General features: G+C 47.7%; 1 protein-coding gene across 8 annotated transcripts in view; it reads right to left on the bottom strand.

Moving 5' to 3' along the window:
- Window positions 1-14,698, bottom strand: part of UBR4 (ubiquitin protein ligase E3 component n-recognin 4) — a 131,264-nt gene that overhangs the window by 16,531 nt on the left and 100,035 nt on the right. For all 8 annotated transcript variants that reach the window (XM_073903273.1, XM_073903272.1, XM_073903275.1 and 5 more), the window contains 11 exons: window positions 14,258-14,431; window positions 11,663-11,784; window positions 10,546-10,743; window positions 9,768-9,848; window positions 7,300-7,387; window positions 6,470-6,597; window positions 5,373-5,480; window positions 4,710-4,829; window positions 3,778-3,968; window positions 3,157-3,330; window positions 2,684-2,783 (listed from right to left, as the gene is read on the bottom strand). In XM_073903273.1, coding sequence (XP_073759374.1) covers window positions 2,684-2,783; window positions 3,157-3,330; window positions 3,778-3,968; window positions 4,710-4,829; window positions 5,373-5,480; window positions 6,470-6,597; window positions 7,300-7,387; window positions 9,768-9,848; window positions 10,546-10,743; window positions 11,663-11,784; window positions 14,258-14,431 — 1,484 coding nt within the window. The remainder of the gene's footprint in view (window positions 1-2,683; window positions 2,784-3,156; window positions 3,331-3,777; window positions 3,969-4,709; window positions 4,830-5,372; window positions 5,481-6,469; window positions 6,598-7,299; window positions 7,388-9,767; window positions 9,849-10,545; window positions 10,744-11,662; window positions 11,785-14,257; window positions 14,432-14,698) is intronic.

Genomic DNA, 14,698 nt, shown 5'->3' with positions numbered 1-14,698 from the left:
AGTCTGACAGAACGAGCCCTCCTGCACCTTGCTTCAAACCCCCTACGTTTCCTTCAAGGGCACCACCACTCTCCTGTCGCCCAACCCAAAACTGAACAGAGTTCTTGACTCATCCAGTTTCTTCACCCCTCATGTGCAACCAATCTCCAAATTCCATTCATTCTGCCTCCCAGACCACTGTCCACCTCACATGCTAGCTTAGCTGCCTTCACCTCTTACTAGATTATGATAAGAGGCAAACAACCATCTCTACGATCTGTCACCTCCCCTCCTTCCAGTTCATGGCCTGGGTCATGGCCCTCGGGAGAAAATGCATACTCCTCTCTTTGGAGAATGTGCCCTGGATCGGGGTCAGCTCTCGCCCCACCTCCCCCCCACCCCCACCAATCCCCATGCAACTGCTCCCAACCCCCGAGCGCTTCTAGCATCCTTTGGTTCCTGAGCCTTAGCAGGTGCCATACCTTCTTCTAAAGCGTCCTCCTTCCTTTGGTCCTTTCACACTGCACTTATCACCTTCACACTACACTTATTACCAGGTACATGGCTATATCTTCCACCAGAGAGTGAGCTCCCAGAATCACAGGCTGTGACCACCCTGGTCTCCAATGTCGCCTCAGCCTAGCACAGCTCAGGTACACAGTAAGTGCTAAAAATGTGTTGCTAGGAAGTAAATGGTCACAAGTGTGAATGCCGAGTTCCTAACTAAACAAAGTCTTAATCTAAAGAAAGTAATCTGACTTAGTAACTACAAAGAAGCCTGGAAATCAGCTGACCCAGGCTTGGCCATATCACAGCCCCACTCCTGGATTCACCCACATATAAAACAAATGTTACAAGAACACAGAAACTAATATACGTGAAGACTCCCGTGTAAGAAAAATTATCTCCACAAAGGTGTGCTAATTATGACTATCCCCACTGAACTGAACAAAAGTTTAAAACAAGAGAGACACAAGAATCCTATAGCCAAGCTACCCTACCCTACTTTTGGAATGAGCTATCAGAACCGATCACCAAAAGAGCACGTGGGATTACATTCGATGCATAACACCATACACAGAAAAAAATCCAGCCCTGAGGACTCTCAAAACTCAACATTAAAAAAAAAAAAATCCAATTAGAAAATGGGCAAAAGATATGCACAGGAAGGTCACTGAAGAAGACACACAAAGTACATGGAAGGTGTACAGCACCATTAACCACTAGGGAAATACAAATTAAAATCGCAGTGAGGGAGCGCCTGGGTGGCTCAGTTGTTAAGCGTCTGCCTTCGGCTCAGGTCATGGTCCCAGGATCCTGGGATCGAGCCCCGCATCGGGCTCACTGCGCAGCGGAAAGCCTGCTTCTCCCTCTCCCACTCCCCCTGCTTGTGCTCTCTCTCTCGCTTTGTCAAATAAATAAAATCTTTTTAAAAATCAATAAATAAATACATCACCATCACCTATCAAAGTGGCTAGATGCCACCAAATGCTGATAAGGATGCAGGGACAGTAGCTCACTCAACGCACTGCTGGTGAGAATTAAAATGGGGCAGCCACTCACTCTAGAAACCAGCTTTGCAGTTTCTAATAAAACTAAATCCGCCACTACTGTATAACCCAGCAACTCCATGCCTAGGCATTTACCCCAGGGAAATGAAGATTTCTACACATACACAAAACTGTACGTGAATGTTTATGGCCGTTTCGTTTCTAACATCCAAAAACTGGAAACAATCCAGGTGTTAACGGGAGAATAATGAGGTAGTCTGTGGAACCCACACTATTCAACACTAGTGAGCAATAAAAAGGAACAGACTACCAATACACACAACCTGGATGAGTCCCCAGAAAATGATGCTGAGTGAAAAAAGCCAACCCCGAAAGGCTACATGCTCTCTGATGCCACATATAACATTCTTGAAGTGACAAGCTTATAGCCGCGGAGAGCAGATCAGGGGTTGCCAGGGTTAGTGCCAGGGTGCATAAGAGTATAAAAGGGAACAGGGGGATCTCTGATGACGAAACTGTCCTGAATCCTGACTATATCAGTGTCAATACCCCAACTACGATACTGTATGTGGTTTTGTATGATGTTACAATTGAGAAATGGGTATATGAGATTTCTCCTTAACCTTACAGGTTAACCTACAATTATCTCAAAGTGAAAAGTTTAATTTAGAAAAACCAGCCTGGCCACCTGTCTGGGCCAGTGAGGATTTGTGAGGGGTACCAGATACTCCAGCTCAGGGATGAGCAGCAGAATGGAATGAATGGTGGGTCTCTCTGAGAACAGTTTCCAGCTGCCTGAAGCAGAGCAAGAAATGGTGGTGATGGTACTATTAATGTCCCAAATGACCCCAATGATGACAGCCAGAAATCAAAATTGTTTTACACTCTGGCCACCATACCTTTAGTTCAATTGCTGCTCAGATGACCCAAAAGATAATAAAGCCCCATGTAAGAATGAGTCAAGGGAGGAAGTCAGTCACTATAGCTTACTCCTCTCCACACAGAGCTGAACCAGATGACCTCTGAGAGTCTCCTCTACTCTAGGGGTCTTACATGCTAGGAGAAGTCACATCCTGAGGCTAATCAAGCTGGTTCTCTTCATTCAGCCACAGCAGACTAGAGCATGTGGTTCCTTCACCATACATGTCCTGCTTCCAGAATAAGGTCCATAGGCATGCTGGCTACTCACTCACCTGGGTGGCGGGGTGCTGGACGGCCAGCCCCCGAAGAAGCCTCAAGATAAATGGCAGGGCTGGGCGAGATAAGAACTTTTTCCAGATGTCAGCATCCAGACTGCAAAGGAAAAGAAGCTGATTAGCAGGCCAGAGGAGCAAAGCCTACCTAGAAACCAGCTGTTGATTCTATTCTGGCTTGTTTAAACGTGACCCTTCAAGAGGGCCATCAAGAATCACAAAGCATCACCTAGCTCAGCTAGGCAGCCAGACAGAAATGAATATTCTGAACAGAAACCAACAAGCTGCCTCCTTTTCCCAGCCCCAAAGGGCTCTGCGGTGGCTGAGTCGTCACCTTGATAGTTTCTGGAAGGGGAGGGAGACCCTAAGGAGGGCCAAAGGGGACTATGTGAAGCTTTAGGCCACAGCAATGAAGGAGAAAAGGAACCAGAAGAGGGAAGAAAAGCAGCCGCCCCGACAGAGCTGTTTCTTACTTCTTGGCGCTGGGAATGTGCTTTTTCATATAGTCCAGGGCACTCTGGGTGATTCCCTTCTGGAGAATCAGATCCTTTAGCTGATGCCCATTGCTGCTGTTCTTGATGCCGGCTGCAATCTTACAGAAGCAGTCCAGGAAGACCTTATCATCGCCGCTGTGGTCTTCATCATACCTGCAGCAGAGAGCAGAGCCCCAGGGTGTGAAGGAGGGGACACACATGCATCACGCTGTTCTCTCGGTTAACGATCTTCAACAGTCTACAGGATCAAGTCTAGACTTCTTGGCATGACACGAGGAGCCTGCTGATCTGGTTCCTGCCATTCCTCCTTACCTGCTACATCACCCAAACTCCCAACATTCTCTCACGTTTTCATGCTTTGCACACTTGACTCTCTCCATCTTATCATGCCCCTGTCCCATCTCACCAGCCCCTTCACTCCCTCTGCCAAGCCAATGTAACACAGCATAGAGTGACTCCCCACTTACAACGAACCTCTTAAAGGCCAGACACATACACGAAAATTTAACAGAAATTGTGATTCTTCCCCTAAGTCTCACAGAACTAGCTCAGAGTATTGGTGAGGATCCTCACGGAGCCATCTGAAATCCAAGCACATACTTGTCAAAGTTACAGTATGGCTTGAACCGCTCCACCAAGATCTGCATTTTCTCCACCTCGCCAAAGGAAAGGTACGGGATGATGCGCAGCAGGCCCTGGAGCACGCTAGGGTTGGAGCGAACAAAGGTGCTGTTAATCTGGTCCAAAAGCATCACAAGCTGATCTTTGTCACCCGTCAGGAGGAGGTTGCCCTGCAGTAGAAAAGAGGACAGAAGACTCAGTAACAGGGTCAGGACTTTGGTCAGCCATATCTGAACCCCAGATGTCACCCACTTCCATCAGAAGCAGCCCTAGAAAAACTGTCTCAGCACTTCCTGGGGAATAATGAACAGTGTGAGTTCCACTTGGTACTAGTTTCTAAGTTTCTGTGTGGCTCTGTTCAGTGTCAGGTAGTTAAAATTGTTAACACAATCTCCCCTCCCCGAAGAGAACGCAGGCTGCCTGATACTCACTTGGTCACACCTCTAGCCAAAACACTGAGTACCAACAGGGACAGGAGGAGGCAAGGGTGCAATCAGTGGAGAGAAACTGAACCAGGGAGTTGGAGACCCAGGTTCTCGGCCTGATTCTGCCAGCAGCCGACTACGGAACACTGAACGGCTGGCTCCCTTTACTTCTCTGGGCTTGGGAGTTTCCTCAAGTGGACAATGAGGGGCTGGGCTAAGGCCCTGCCTATCAGCTGGAACATGCCAGCGTTCCATTAATGAGCAGCTTGTGAGTGAAAGAATATCCTCAGCAGCTTCGTTTCCTCCAAATCCACAGACTTCAGGCTTCAATGCCATCATGTCACCATTAGCTGAGCTTTGTCATTTCTATGACCAGAGCATGTTCAATCATTCTTGGTGGACACATCTGGACACACAAACAGGACTGCTGCTGGCAACGAGACACAGTATTGTCCATCTGCAGATGGACAGACTGGCCCCACGCACCTTGTCCTCATTCAGGGGCTCCGCATTGGATTCATCCAGAATGATCTCCATGATGCTAAGCACCTGCTCAGCCACAGCTGCACCACCACTGTCCTTGCTTTCTTGCTCAGCCACCAGGGCCTGTAGGAGGAGACCCAGTTACTCTGGGAAAAAGACCACAACCACTCACTGCTGATGGGATCTGTTCCTCACCAATGTCCTTCATGGCATCCTCACCAATGTCCTTCATGGCCTTACTGCCAGAGACATGCGTGTGTGTGCGTGTGTGCATGTGTGTGTGTGTGGAGAGACAAGTGTGTGGACTTCTGCAGACAATGAAATTGTGCTGTTCCAGATCTCTACCTTGGTCGCTCTGAGGACACTGGCATTACTTCTCCAACACTGTGCAGTCTGGACTGTTTCACAGACTAACTTCTTATCTCTGATCTGAATTCAGGAAAGGGGCCAGGAAAGCTCTTGCATGTCCCGGCAGTAGCACAGAGGTGAGCCAGCAAGAAAAGAGACAATTTAAATGATCCATGCCTTGGGGCCAGTGAGCCAGACAGAGATAAAGGGTTTGAAAAGGCCACAAACCCATTTCATCTGAGCCCAGAGCTGAGATGCGCCTCCCCCTACCCACGACTTCTGAGGCTCACTCTACCGTCTGCAGCCCATACTCCTTACCAGATTTAGGGTCCCCAGCATGACATTCAAGGTGTTCATTTCCAGCTTGACCAGCTGCTGTCGGTTGACTTTCACCTTCACGCAGTAACTGAACAATTTCAGGAGCACCTGCCAAGAAAAGTCGGTCAAAACCCAAGAGGCCATCTTAAGAGTATAAAACGTGGGGACAAGCAAGAAAGAAATGTCTGAGAGGGGTCATGTACAATCAGTAGGTACTCTTGCCGAAGTGCAGGGAACAGAAAGAAAAAGTGTTTCTTGAGGGGACATGGTAAGGTGGGAAGGATCTCAGGCCAGACTGGCATTTTAAATAGCAATGTTCTCTGGCAATAGCCTACGTGGGCTTGGCATATCTCTACCATCTCTAAAACAGTGGCAATGACACCAATTCCTAGTGGAACAGGTGACACTGTTGTCCCAGGGAAATTCCAGTAAAACTCAGACTCTAATAGTAAACAGAAAGATTGCAATGCTCATGGCCTGTGGGAACTCAGAACCATGTAGGTCAGTTAGTTAGTTATTTTTCAAGTAACACTTTTCCTTTATCAAGATATGGGTTTGTTTTTTTCTTTTTACATTTTTCAGACTGTAATTCTTTTAACGCTTTTTTTCCCTTAATTCTTCATATAGGTCATTTAGAACACGATTACAATGATACACGTTCTCATATCCTCTGAAGCTGGAAATAACAGTGTAATATTTATGGTGCCTTTGGGATCCTCTACTCCTTAGGAGATAGATGAAGACCCAAACAAGATCCTACCAAAGAAATAAAAGAACTACCTAGAAAATCAGTTTAAAAAGCAACAGTAGTAATAATGGACTCAAGTGCAGTTCTGCGGGGAAAGACAGGCAGGCACTGGCTCCACAGGTGACTGAAGAGACGCAGCCGAAGGCTGCCAGTGCACTGGCTCTGGTGGGGAGGGGGCCAACAAACAGGGGGCACCCTAGGGGACAGAGGGCTCGGGAGGCTGCCTTGCCCTGGCCTGTGGCACCATGCCGCCCTCTTAGGGTTACATGGCACAGTGGCCACAAGCTTCTCTCCACAGGGGCCGCTCTCAAAGCAGAGGGCTGCTCCCTCCTTGTCGCCCCCAACTCACGGTGAGAAGGTGGCGTCCCTGCTTGAAATCTCTGATCCCGGCCAGTCTGTTGAGCATGCACTCCAGGCCCCCACACTGGGCCATCACACCAGCCATCTTATACACTTCCTCTTCATCTTCTTCTTCATCTGAGGGAGGCAGGAAGCCACACAGAAATGGCAGGGAAGGGAAGGATGGAAATAAAACAGATAATCCTTTTCCGGGCTGATCACTAGTTTCCTCTTTCTTATCTCCAAGAAAAGCATAACAATAGAAGGGATCAATACTGGATATTAAATTATGAGACTGGGGGCGCCTGGGTGGCTCAGGTCATGATCCCAGGGTTCTGAGCTCCCCGCTCAGCGGGAGGCCTGCTTCTCCCTCTCCCACTTCCCCTGCTTGTGTTCCCTCTCTCACTGTGTGTCTCTCTGTAAGATAAATAAATAAAATCTTTTAAGAAAGAATAAATAAATAAACTACAAGACTAAAGCCAATTACAATTATTTATTCAAATATATGAAAATACACGCACCAGCACCACAAAAAACACAAAGCAAAAAAACCCCCCAAAAACCTAAGCTAAAAATAAATCTGAACTTAAGTTTGTTGCTAACTGCACTTTATTCCCCAAGTTTGTTGTTGTTCTTGTTGTTGCTTTAACTCCTGAGGGGTCGGAATCAGGCCATAGATGCCTGTACTTTTCCTCAGTTGGAGAAGTAATCTCCCGTCAATTCCCATCAGAGCTACAGGAGAGTGTATGTTCAGAATACCCCCAAATCCCAGGATGTGAACCACTCACTGGCCCCAGACCCTCCACCCGATGCGCAGCAGTGTCTGTGGGGAGGGCCTACCTGTGGTGGAGTCCAGGGACTCGATAAACTCCTCGGTGGCATCGCCCAACAGCCCACGCATGCGGTAAACAATCCTCATGGGCTCTCCCTGAGCAGAGGCAGGTAGACAAAGGTGCTTGTAAACAGGCCCAGAAAATGCAAAGGACTCAACACCTGGCCTCGTTCTTCTATTTCTCTCCAAGATCTTAACCACAACATCTAGAATCCAAGCATACTGCGACTCACGTAGGGGAAAGGCAGCTAATTTTATGCAGTGTCTACTGTGGGCCAAGAGTGGGTGTGAACCATTTTATAAACACATTCTCATTTAATTTCATTACAACTATATGTAACAACGATAATCGCTATTACGTATTGAGTGTTTAACTCTGTGCTAAGTTCTACCCTAATGGAGCACTTCACATCATCCTCTTACACTAGAGGTTAAACAGCTTTTTCAGAGTTATCCAATGATAAGCACAGTCTAATCCCAAGCCTGTGCCTCCTACAGGAGCACAAATTCTAACCAACGGGGACCACTTCCCAAAGAATCAGGACAAGCAAGATCAATCAGATCAAAGAGCTTTGATACAAGACTCAGGAATCAAAAGCAAGAGCATAATCCAATCCTGAGGTCTTCACATAATCACATGACAAGGAAAGGGTTCTTCCAAAATTACTCAAGTTAAAACCTCTAACTTGATGGAATGATTAGAAAGAAGTCTTTTGCAAACTTTACTAGACTGGAGGATGGTGACAGGTCACTATACACCGGGTACTAAGTTAAGCATTCTCCCATCTACATTTATCTTATTTTGGAATTAAGAAACAGGGGTCTGAAGTCACCCTGTATGAAATAAGGTTGAAGAGCAGATATCACATTAATTCAAGTTGACTGCCTCTAAGCCCAGGCCCAGCTTCAGGAGAGGAAACCCTCCTGGGAGAGAACCTGTCAGAAAGGCCGCTTACAGAAGTATATTCCCAGCTATCGGAGCCCAGTGGGAACTTAGAGAAAGAACGGCTGAAGAACAAGGGCAAAAACAGACACAGAAAACAGAATAGGCTCAGGGCGCCCAGGTGGCTAATCAGTTAAACATCTGACTCTTAATTTCAACTCAAGTCATGGTCTCAGGGTCGTGAGACCGAGTCCCGTGTCAGGCTCTGTGCTCTGTGTGGAGTCTGGTTGAGATTCTCTGTCTCCCTCTGCCCCTCCCCCTGCTCGTGTGCTCTCTCCCTTGCTCTCACTCTCTCTCTCAAATAAATAAAATCTTAAAAAAGAAAACAGAACAAGCTCTAGTCAGAAGCTAGGGAGACAGGCTGTTTATCAGAGAAACAGAGGAGTGGAGTAAAAAGGCAAGTTGATGAAGGCCCTGACAAAAAGGTACCACAAACTCTGGACTTTGCCAGAAGAACCCCTCAGTGGACTGAGTGCTAATGTGAAAGGCGGTGACCCTCAACTTTTTCCTTACCTCGTGGTACAAAAGGGGAGCTGCCCATGGATGCTCTTTGGGTTCCGTACCACCATTTCTAAGGACAACCATACAAGCTTGGTCTTTATTTTTTGTGTGCCATTCTGTTTTGATGCTCAAGGGTCAATGACAAGATCACTGGATGGGGCAATCTTCTGTGTGGACCTCTGCCACTGACAGTACCCACTGACCAGGGTTCCCAGCATAGCGGGAGAAGAGAAGGAGATAAGCAAAAATATGTGACAGACTGAAGGCCAAAACATACTAGCAGACACTACCAATTTAGTGTCTTAAACTCTCCAGAAATATGTGGGACTAAATCAGAAAAGTTTACCATGCTTCAAGGGCACACTGGCTCACCGTTCTTCAGTTACTTGTTTGACTCACTGACTAAAAATTCCCCAAAAAGGGATGCAAAGAAAAGGGAAGGAAGGGAAAGAAATGAGGAGGAAAGGAAGGAAAAGGGGAGCGAGAGGAGGGAAAGAGGAGGGAGAGGGGAAGCAGAATATCTGAGACCCTTAGGAGAGGTCAAACAGTACTGAGGGGGCCAAAGGACCAGAGCGCCATGTTTCTTTCACTTCCCTCTCCCCCCATCAAGAACAACTGCTTGTTTGCCTCTCAATTCCCCAGCTAGTCACACAGGAACCATGCTTGCTCCTTGACACCACCACTGGAAAATGTTCTAAGTGAGCAAGCCCCTAAAAGCAGAGAGCTCATCTCAGTCAAGAGGTGCCTGTGTATAAAGAGCACGAGACAGCAAGCATCCCCCATCACATGCTTCCTCTGACACTGCCTGGCCTGGCTGCAAACAGCCAGAAATGCTCATCCTCCCCTGAAGTTCTTCTACCTCTGGTCAGATGCCTCAAAAGGAGGACAAGACGACTGGCTTGCTCTACAACCACAAACAGGGAAGCCGGGCTGCGCAAGCGCGGTTACCAACTGGGTAGTGACGATTAACAACGGCTCCTCCTAAGTCAGAAAAGTAAAACCCCACCTCCAAGCAAGAAAACAAGCACATACCTCATTCGTGGTACACCAGACCTTCTTGTAAACCTCGGCCACAGGAAGATCCAAACTAATGATCTTATTGTTCACTAGAAGCTGAAGAGCAGATAAAATGAGGCTGTTATTGCAAATAATTATAAGGCAAGGACATTTCAAGATCAAAGGGCACTTCATAGCAGTGGTTTATAACTCATCATTTTTGCATTCTGGGCCCATCGCCTCCCCGTCTCTAAAAACTGCACGTGTGTGCACAACACACAGAATCTGGGACACAATTTCAGAGGCTACAAACACCCTTAACCCAAACCACGGACCCCATGTTAGAAACTGCTGGTGAGGACCTTCTCCTACCCTCTCAGGCTCTGCCAGAAAAACCATTTTCTCTATTTGCCCCAACAGGCTTTCCACCCCTAGATGACAAGGCCAGACCCTGGAGGTCGTCTGCCACAAGGTACCAGATACAGGGCCAGAAATCTGCACAGGGGCCACTGTGCCAGTTTTAAGGAGCTTAATTAACTTAGAATCCCTGAGAAGTCTCTGTCAGAGCAGTAAGAACAATAAACTCCTACTCCGTGACAAGCAACAGCCACTAACCATTTGCTTACCACATGCCAGGCACTGGGCAGAGCCCTTTACAGGTAATTAACCGGTGGGAACCACTGGCCCCATTCACAGAGGAGGAAGCTGAAGCAAACCACCTGCCCAAGGCTAACTGGCTACTGAGCAGGGAGGAACCTGGATGTGACCCCAGCCCGAGTCCCTAGCCATGCTGGCAACGTCCTGTGCTCGCTACCTCCATCCCACTGTCGTCCTCCAGGAGGGCCACCAAGTCACAGTCCTGGCAAATCTTGTTCTTTATGTCCCTCATAAGTGGCCCAATGCCTGGCTCATTGCTGCTATATGGGTTCCCGGGCATCCTGCCCTGTAAGAAGTCTTCTTGTTGTGGGTCCTTCTCCAGGGTCACAAAGAATTCAGTGACTTCATTCTCCTCCTAAAGGACAGAAAGAAGGACGCATAGGCAGGAATGGCATTAAAGACACCACAGAGGGACGGCAGAGGCCTTTCAGATTTAGACCATCCTACTTTGTTCCATGGACGCTGGGGGAAACACACACTCATCCAGCCTCTTACACATTTTAAGATATAAATGACAGGAAATTCAGGGCTGATTCCAACTACACTTCAAATAGCCTTCAGTATCAAGCATCTCCTCTCAAACTCAAGGGTGGAGCAGGAGAAAGCCTACCACGGTCAGCACCTGGGCAACGTAACAAAGCTGTGTTACTGAGCCAAGGGGAGGGGGGCTTTCCTCCCGCTCACCTCAAGCGATGCTAACCCATCTGCGGCCAGATGACTCTGGCACTAATGACCCCCACATTGAGAGGAGGGTCCCCCTATCACATAATGCTCAGGTGCGCCTAACCCCAAAGACCCTCATCAACTGATGACGCTGGTGTTTTTCAGCTTTCGTCTTTGGGCCACACCATGCTCTCAGATAGCTAGGCAAGGGAAACGCGCGCGCGCACACATACACACATGTGTGCACACACCAAACACAGGCGGGGGAAGAAGGAAGAGAGTGAGCATTTCTTCTCACTCTAGCTCCATATTGCTTTTTTAATAGCATACTGAACGGGTAAAGCAACAGGATCTTAGCAATGCGGTTAGACCCCATTTTTAAGAAGACCGACCTAGACCTTAAATCTAGGAAGTAAGACCAAGGAAGGTCATCAGATTTCCCATCATTACGAGTCGGAAAATTAGGAGACTGACTCTGTGTTTGTCAGTGGAGCTTTCTAAAATGTTGACCAAATGGTCCACAGCTGGTCCGACTGCCCATGACTGAGCAGCTTCCTGGCAGAATGGCACACGCACACACCCTGGGAGGCACAGGAAGAAGCACTGCTTACAGGATAAATGATGCTGCAGAGCCTCTCAAAGATGAACACGGGCGTCCGGTAGTCATCCAGGTTGTAGCGCTTGGCTGTCTCAATGCACACAGCCATGAAGGCCTTGGTTTCCGATTCTGTACCTGCCAGAAATCAGTGGCCACGTCAGTTAGGAGAGAGCTTCACACACACAAACCCTGATGAGACTTCACGTGCACAGTCAGCAACAAGTTCTTCCCTCTTGGTAAATTTGCAAATGCCCTACGTGGCAGTATCAGTATTTCAATTGGAAACTTGAAGCTGACTGATCTGATGCTCAGACCACATTCCATTTGAAAGCCCAAGCACCCAAGTCAACACAGTGCATCAACAGTTAGCTGTGTACACCTCTTGCTTCCTCTCCAAATGATCACCTCCTTAAGGAGAGGAACTATACTCAACGCGCATCCTCTTGCGCAAAACAGGTACTCCAAAATGTCAAACAATAATCCTAATTGTATTCCAGCAGGATCAAACGGAAGTCATATATAGCTTTAAGCTTCAGTCTTAAAACGATTAAGTGGACTGCCCTCTACAAGCCAGAGAGACAATTTCAAGTCATACGAGAAGGAAGAAATATGCTTCAAAAGGGTCCAACTGTGGGGCACCTGGATGGCTCAGTCGGTTGAGCGTCCGACTCTTGGTTTCAGTTCAGGTCATGATATCAGGGTCCTGGGATCGAGCCCCATGACAGGCTCTGGGCTCAGCGCAGAGTCGGCTAGAAATTGTCTCCCTCTCCTTCTGCTCCTCCCCCTGCTCATGCTATCTAAAATAAAATAAAATCTTAGAAATAAAAAAGGGTCCACCCAAACCAGCTCAGCATGGCATGATGAAATACATCAGAAGGGCCTCCATGTCCGGCAATATGATAGGCTACACTTCCTCATCTACTCCCACTCCTCACCACTTAAAAATAATGTAAAATATTGAATAACATTTATCAGTGAACTGCCACACTAGCAAAGATGAATCAAAAACCAAAAACCAGGAGATATTCAGAACCTATGGAGGTTAGCAAAACTCTGAAGATGGTGTCTGAGCTTTGGTTTCCACAACCTGCCAGGATTTGAGAGCTAGACGCAAAGCCCCAGGTCTGCCAAGGCAGAGAATCCAGTGGGAACCCCTCCCCCACACATAAAAGTCTAATGCCCCAAAAGAGCTATACCATGTCCTAAGGGTCAACTAGAAATAACTCTCCCTTTCCCCCAGGCAAGTCACTGAAACAAAATTGTCCTCCCTTACAATCTGGCATTGAGGAGAAGGGGGAAAGATCTCCCTTGAGAGAAGGGAGCCTAACAGGCTACCCTTCACAGGGGTTTGTGGCTCAAAATTCATACTACCTAAGAGGTCTGAGAAACCTGAAGCTCAGAACTTCCTTCAAGAGCACCCCATGATGGCAGTGCCCGGAGATGCTTTGCAGAAGCAGTCACAAATCCTCACTGGAGAAACCCATATTTGGCTTGGCTTCTAAAGAATTTCCACAGAGGGCACCTGGGTGGCTCAGTCGGTTAAGCATCCAACTCTTGGTTTCAGCTCAGGTCGTGATCTCAGAGTCTTGAGATCAAACCCCATGTCGGGCTCTGGCACTCAGCAGGGAGTCTGCCTCTCTCTCTCTCTGCCCCTCCCCCTGGCTCACGCTCTCTAAAATAAAAATAAATTTTTTGAAAAAAAAAAAATTCCACAGATAAACCCTTGAAACATGAGTGCTGAGCTCACAGTCAAAAATCACGAAATACAAAAAGATTTAAGGCGCCAGAAGCAAGAGCTGGAATAACAAACAGCAGAATCAAATGGATAAATATTTCAAGCCTTAGAATTATCAGACACAGAAATATTTGCTATTCTTGCAAACTACAAGATAAATGGGAAGTGTGAGTGAAAAACAAGAAAAACCTATAGAGAACCACAAGGACTCAACAGTTAGACTAAAGAGCTAATACAGTGAAGAAAAAATGAACTAAATGAAAGAACTGAAGAAACCCTCCGGAGTCAGCAGAAAGAGACGATGAGATGGGCCCCGTGATGGAGTGGTAAAGAGAGACGGAGGAGAGAGTGGATTCTACAAGGATGATAGATGGGGGCAAAGGCAACTGAGGAAATGATGGCGGAGAATTTTCCAGAACCAGCGAAAGATACCAATTTGAGGACACATACTTCCTTCTGTTCTATAAGCTTAACATAAAATGTCTAAATGGGGGACGCCTGGGTGGCTCACTGGGTTAAGCATCTACCTTCGGCTCAGGTCATGATCCTGGGGTCCTGGGATCGAGCCCCGCATCGGGCTCCCTGCTCAGCAGAGAGCCTGCTTCTCCCTCTCCCTCTGCCTGCTGCTCTGCCTACTTGTGTGCGCGCTCCCCCACCCTCGTCAAATAAATAAAGTGTTAGTTAGACAGATAAATAGATAAGTAAATAAGAAAATAAATAAGTAAAATGTCTAAACAGACTGAGCCCAGATCTGGAATTTTACAGCTCCAAGAACCAGAGCTTCTCGCCCTCTCTCCTCAAACGTGGAAAAACGCCTGCCACCGGCCTCCAGCAGGAACGGCACCCCCAGTCCGGGCCGCTGGGCAGCACTACCTGTGGTCATGTCCTCCAGCATCTCCAGCAGCATGTCCTGGGTCTCATCGATCAGCTTGGTCCTCTGCACCACCAGCTTTCGCAAGCACAGGTACCCATTCAGCACAGTACCTACCAAGCGACTCTTAAAGTGTCTTTTGATGGACTCCACCTCGACAAAGGAGGAAAGAAGCCCTGTGGGGACAGGAAAAAGCTGCTGCGAGGGCTCTGAATGAGAACGAAAGCAAGGAAGGTCCCCATCTTCCAAAGGTTATGAGCAACTCCCAACTTCTGAGCATAGAGCGGGCGCTCAAGGAAGTGAACTAGTCAACGGCGAACAGGAGTTCAAAAATGTAAGCCCACCCGAGATGGACATGCAGAGCTTACGTATGTACAGTCAACACAAGAGAGAACAGTCAACCTCCACGCCCCAGGAACCAAGGTCAGCCAGCAAACTAGACC

Source organism: Callorhinus ursinus, unplaced genomic scaffold (assembly GCF_003265705.2).
Source record: "Callorhinus ursinus isolate GAN/ISIS: 27379988/994484 unplaced genomic scaffold, GSC_fseal_2.0 scaffold18, whole genome shotgun sequence".
Taxonomy (NCBI): domain Eukaryota; kingdom Metazoa; phylum Chordata; class Mammalia; order Carnivora; family Otariidae; genus Callorhinus; species Callorhinus ursinus.
Note: the sequence above shows the minus strand (reverse complement) of the source record. Positions and strands in the feature narration are given on the sequence as shown.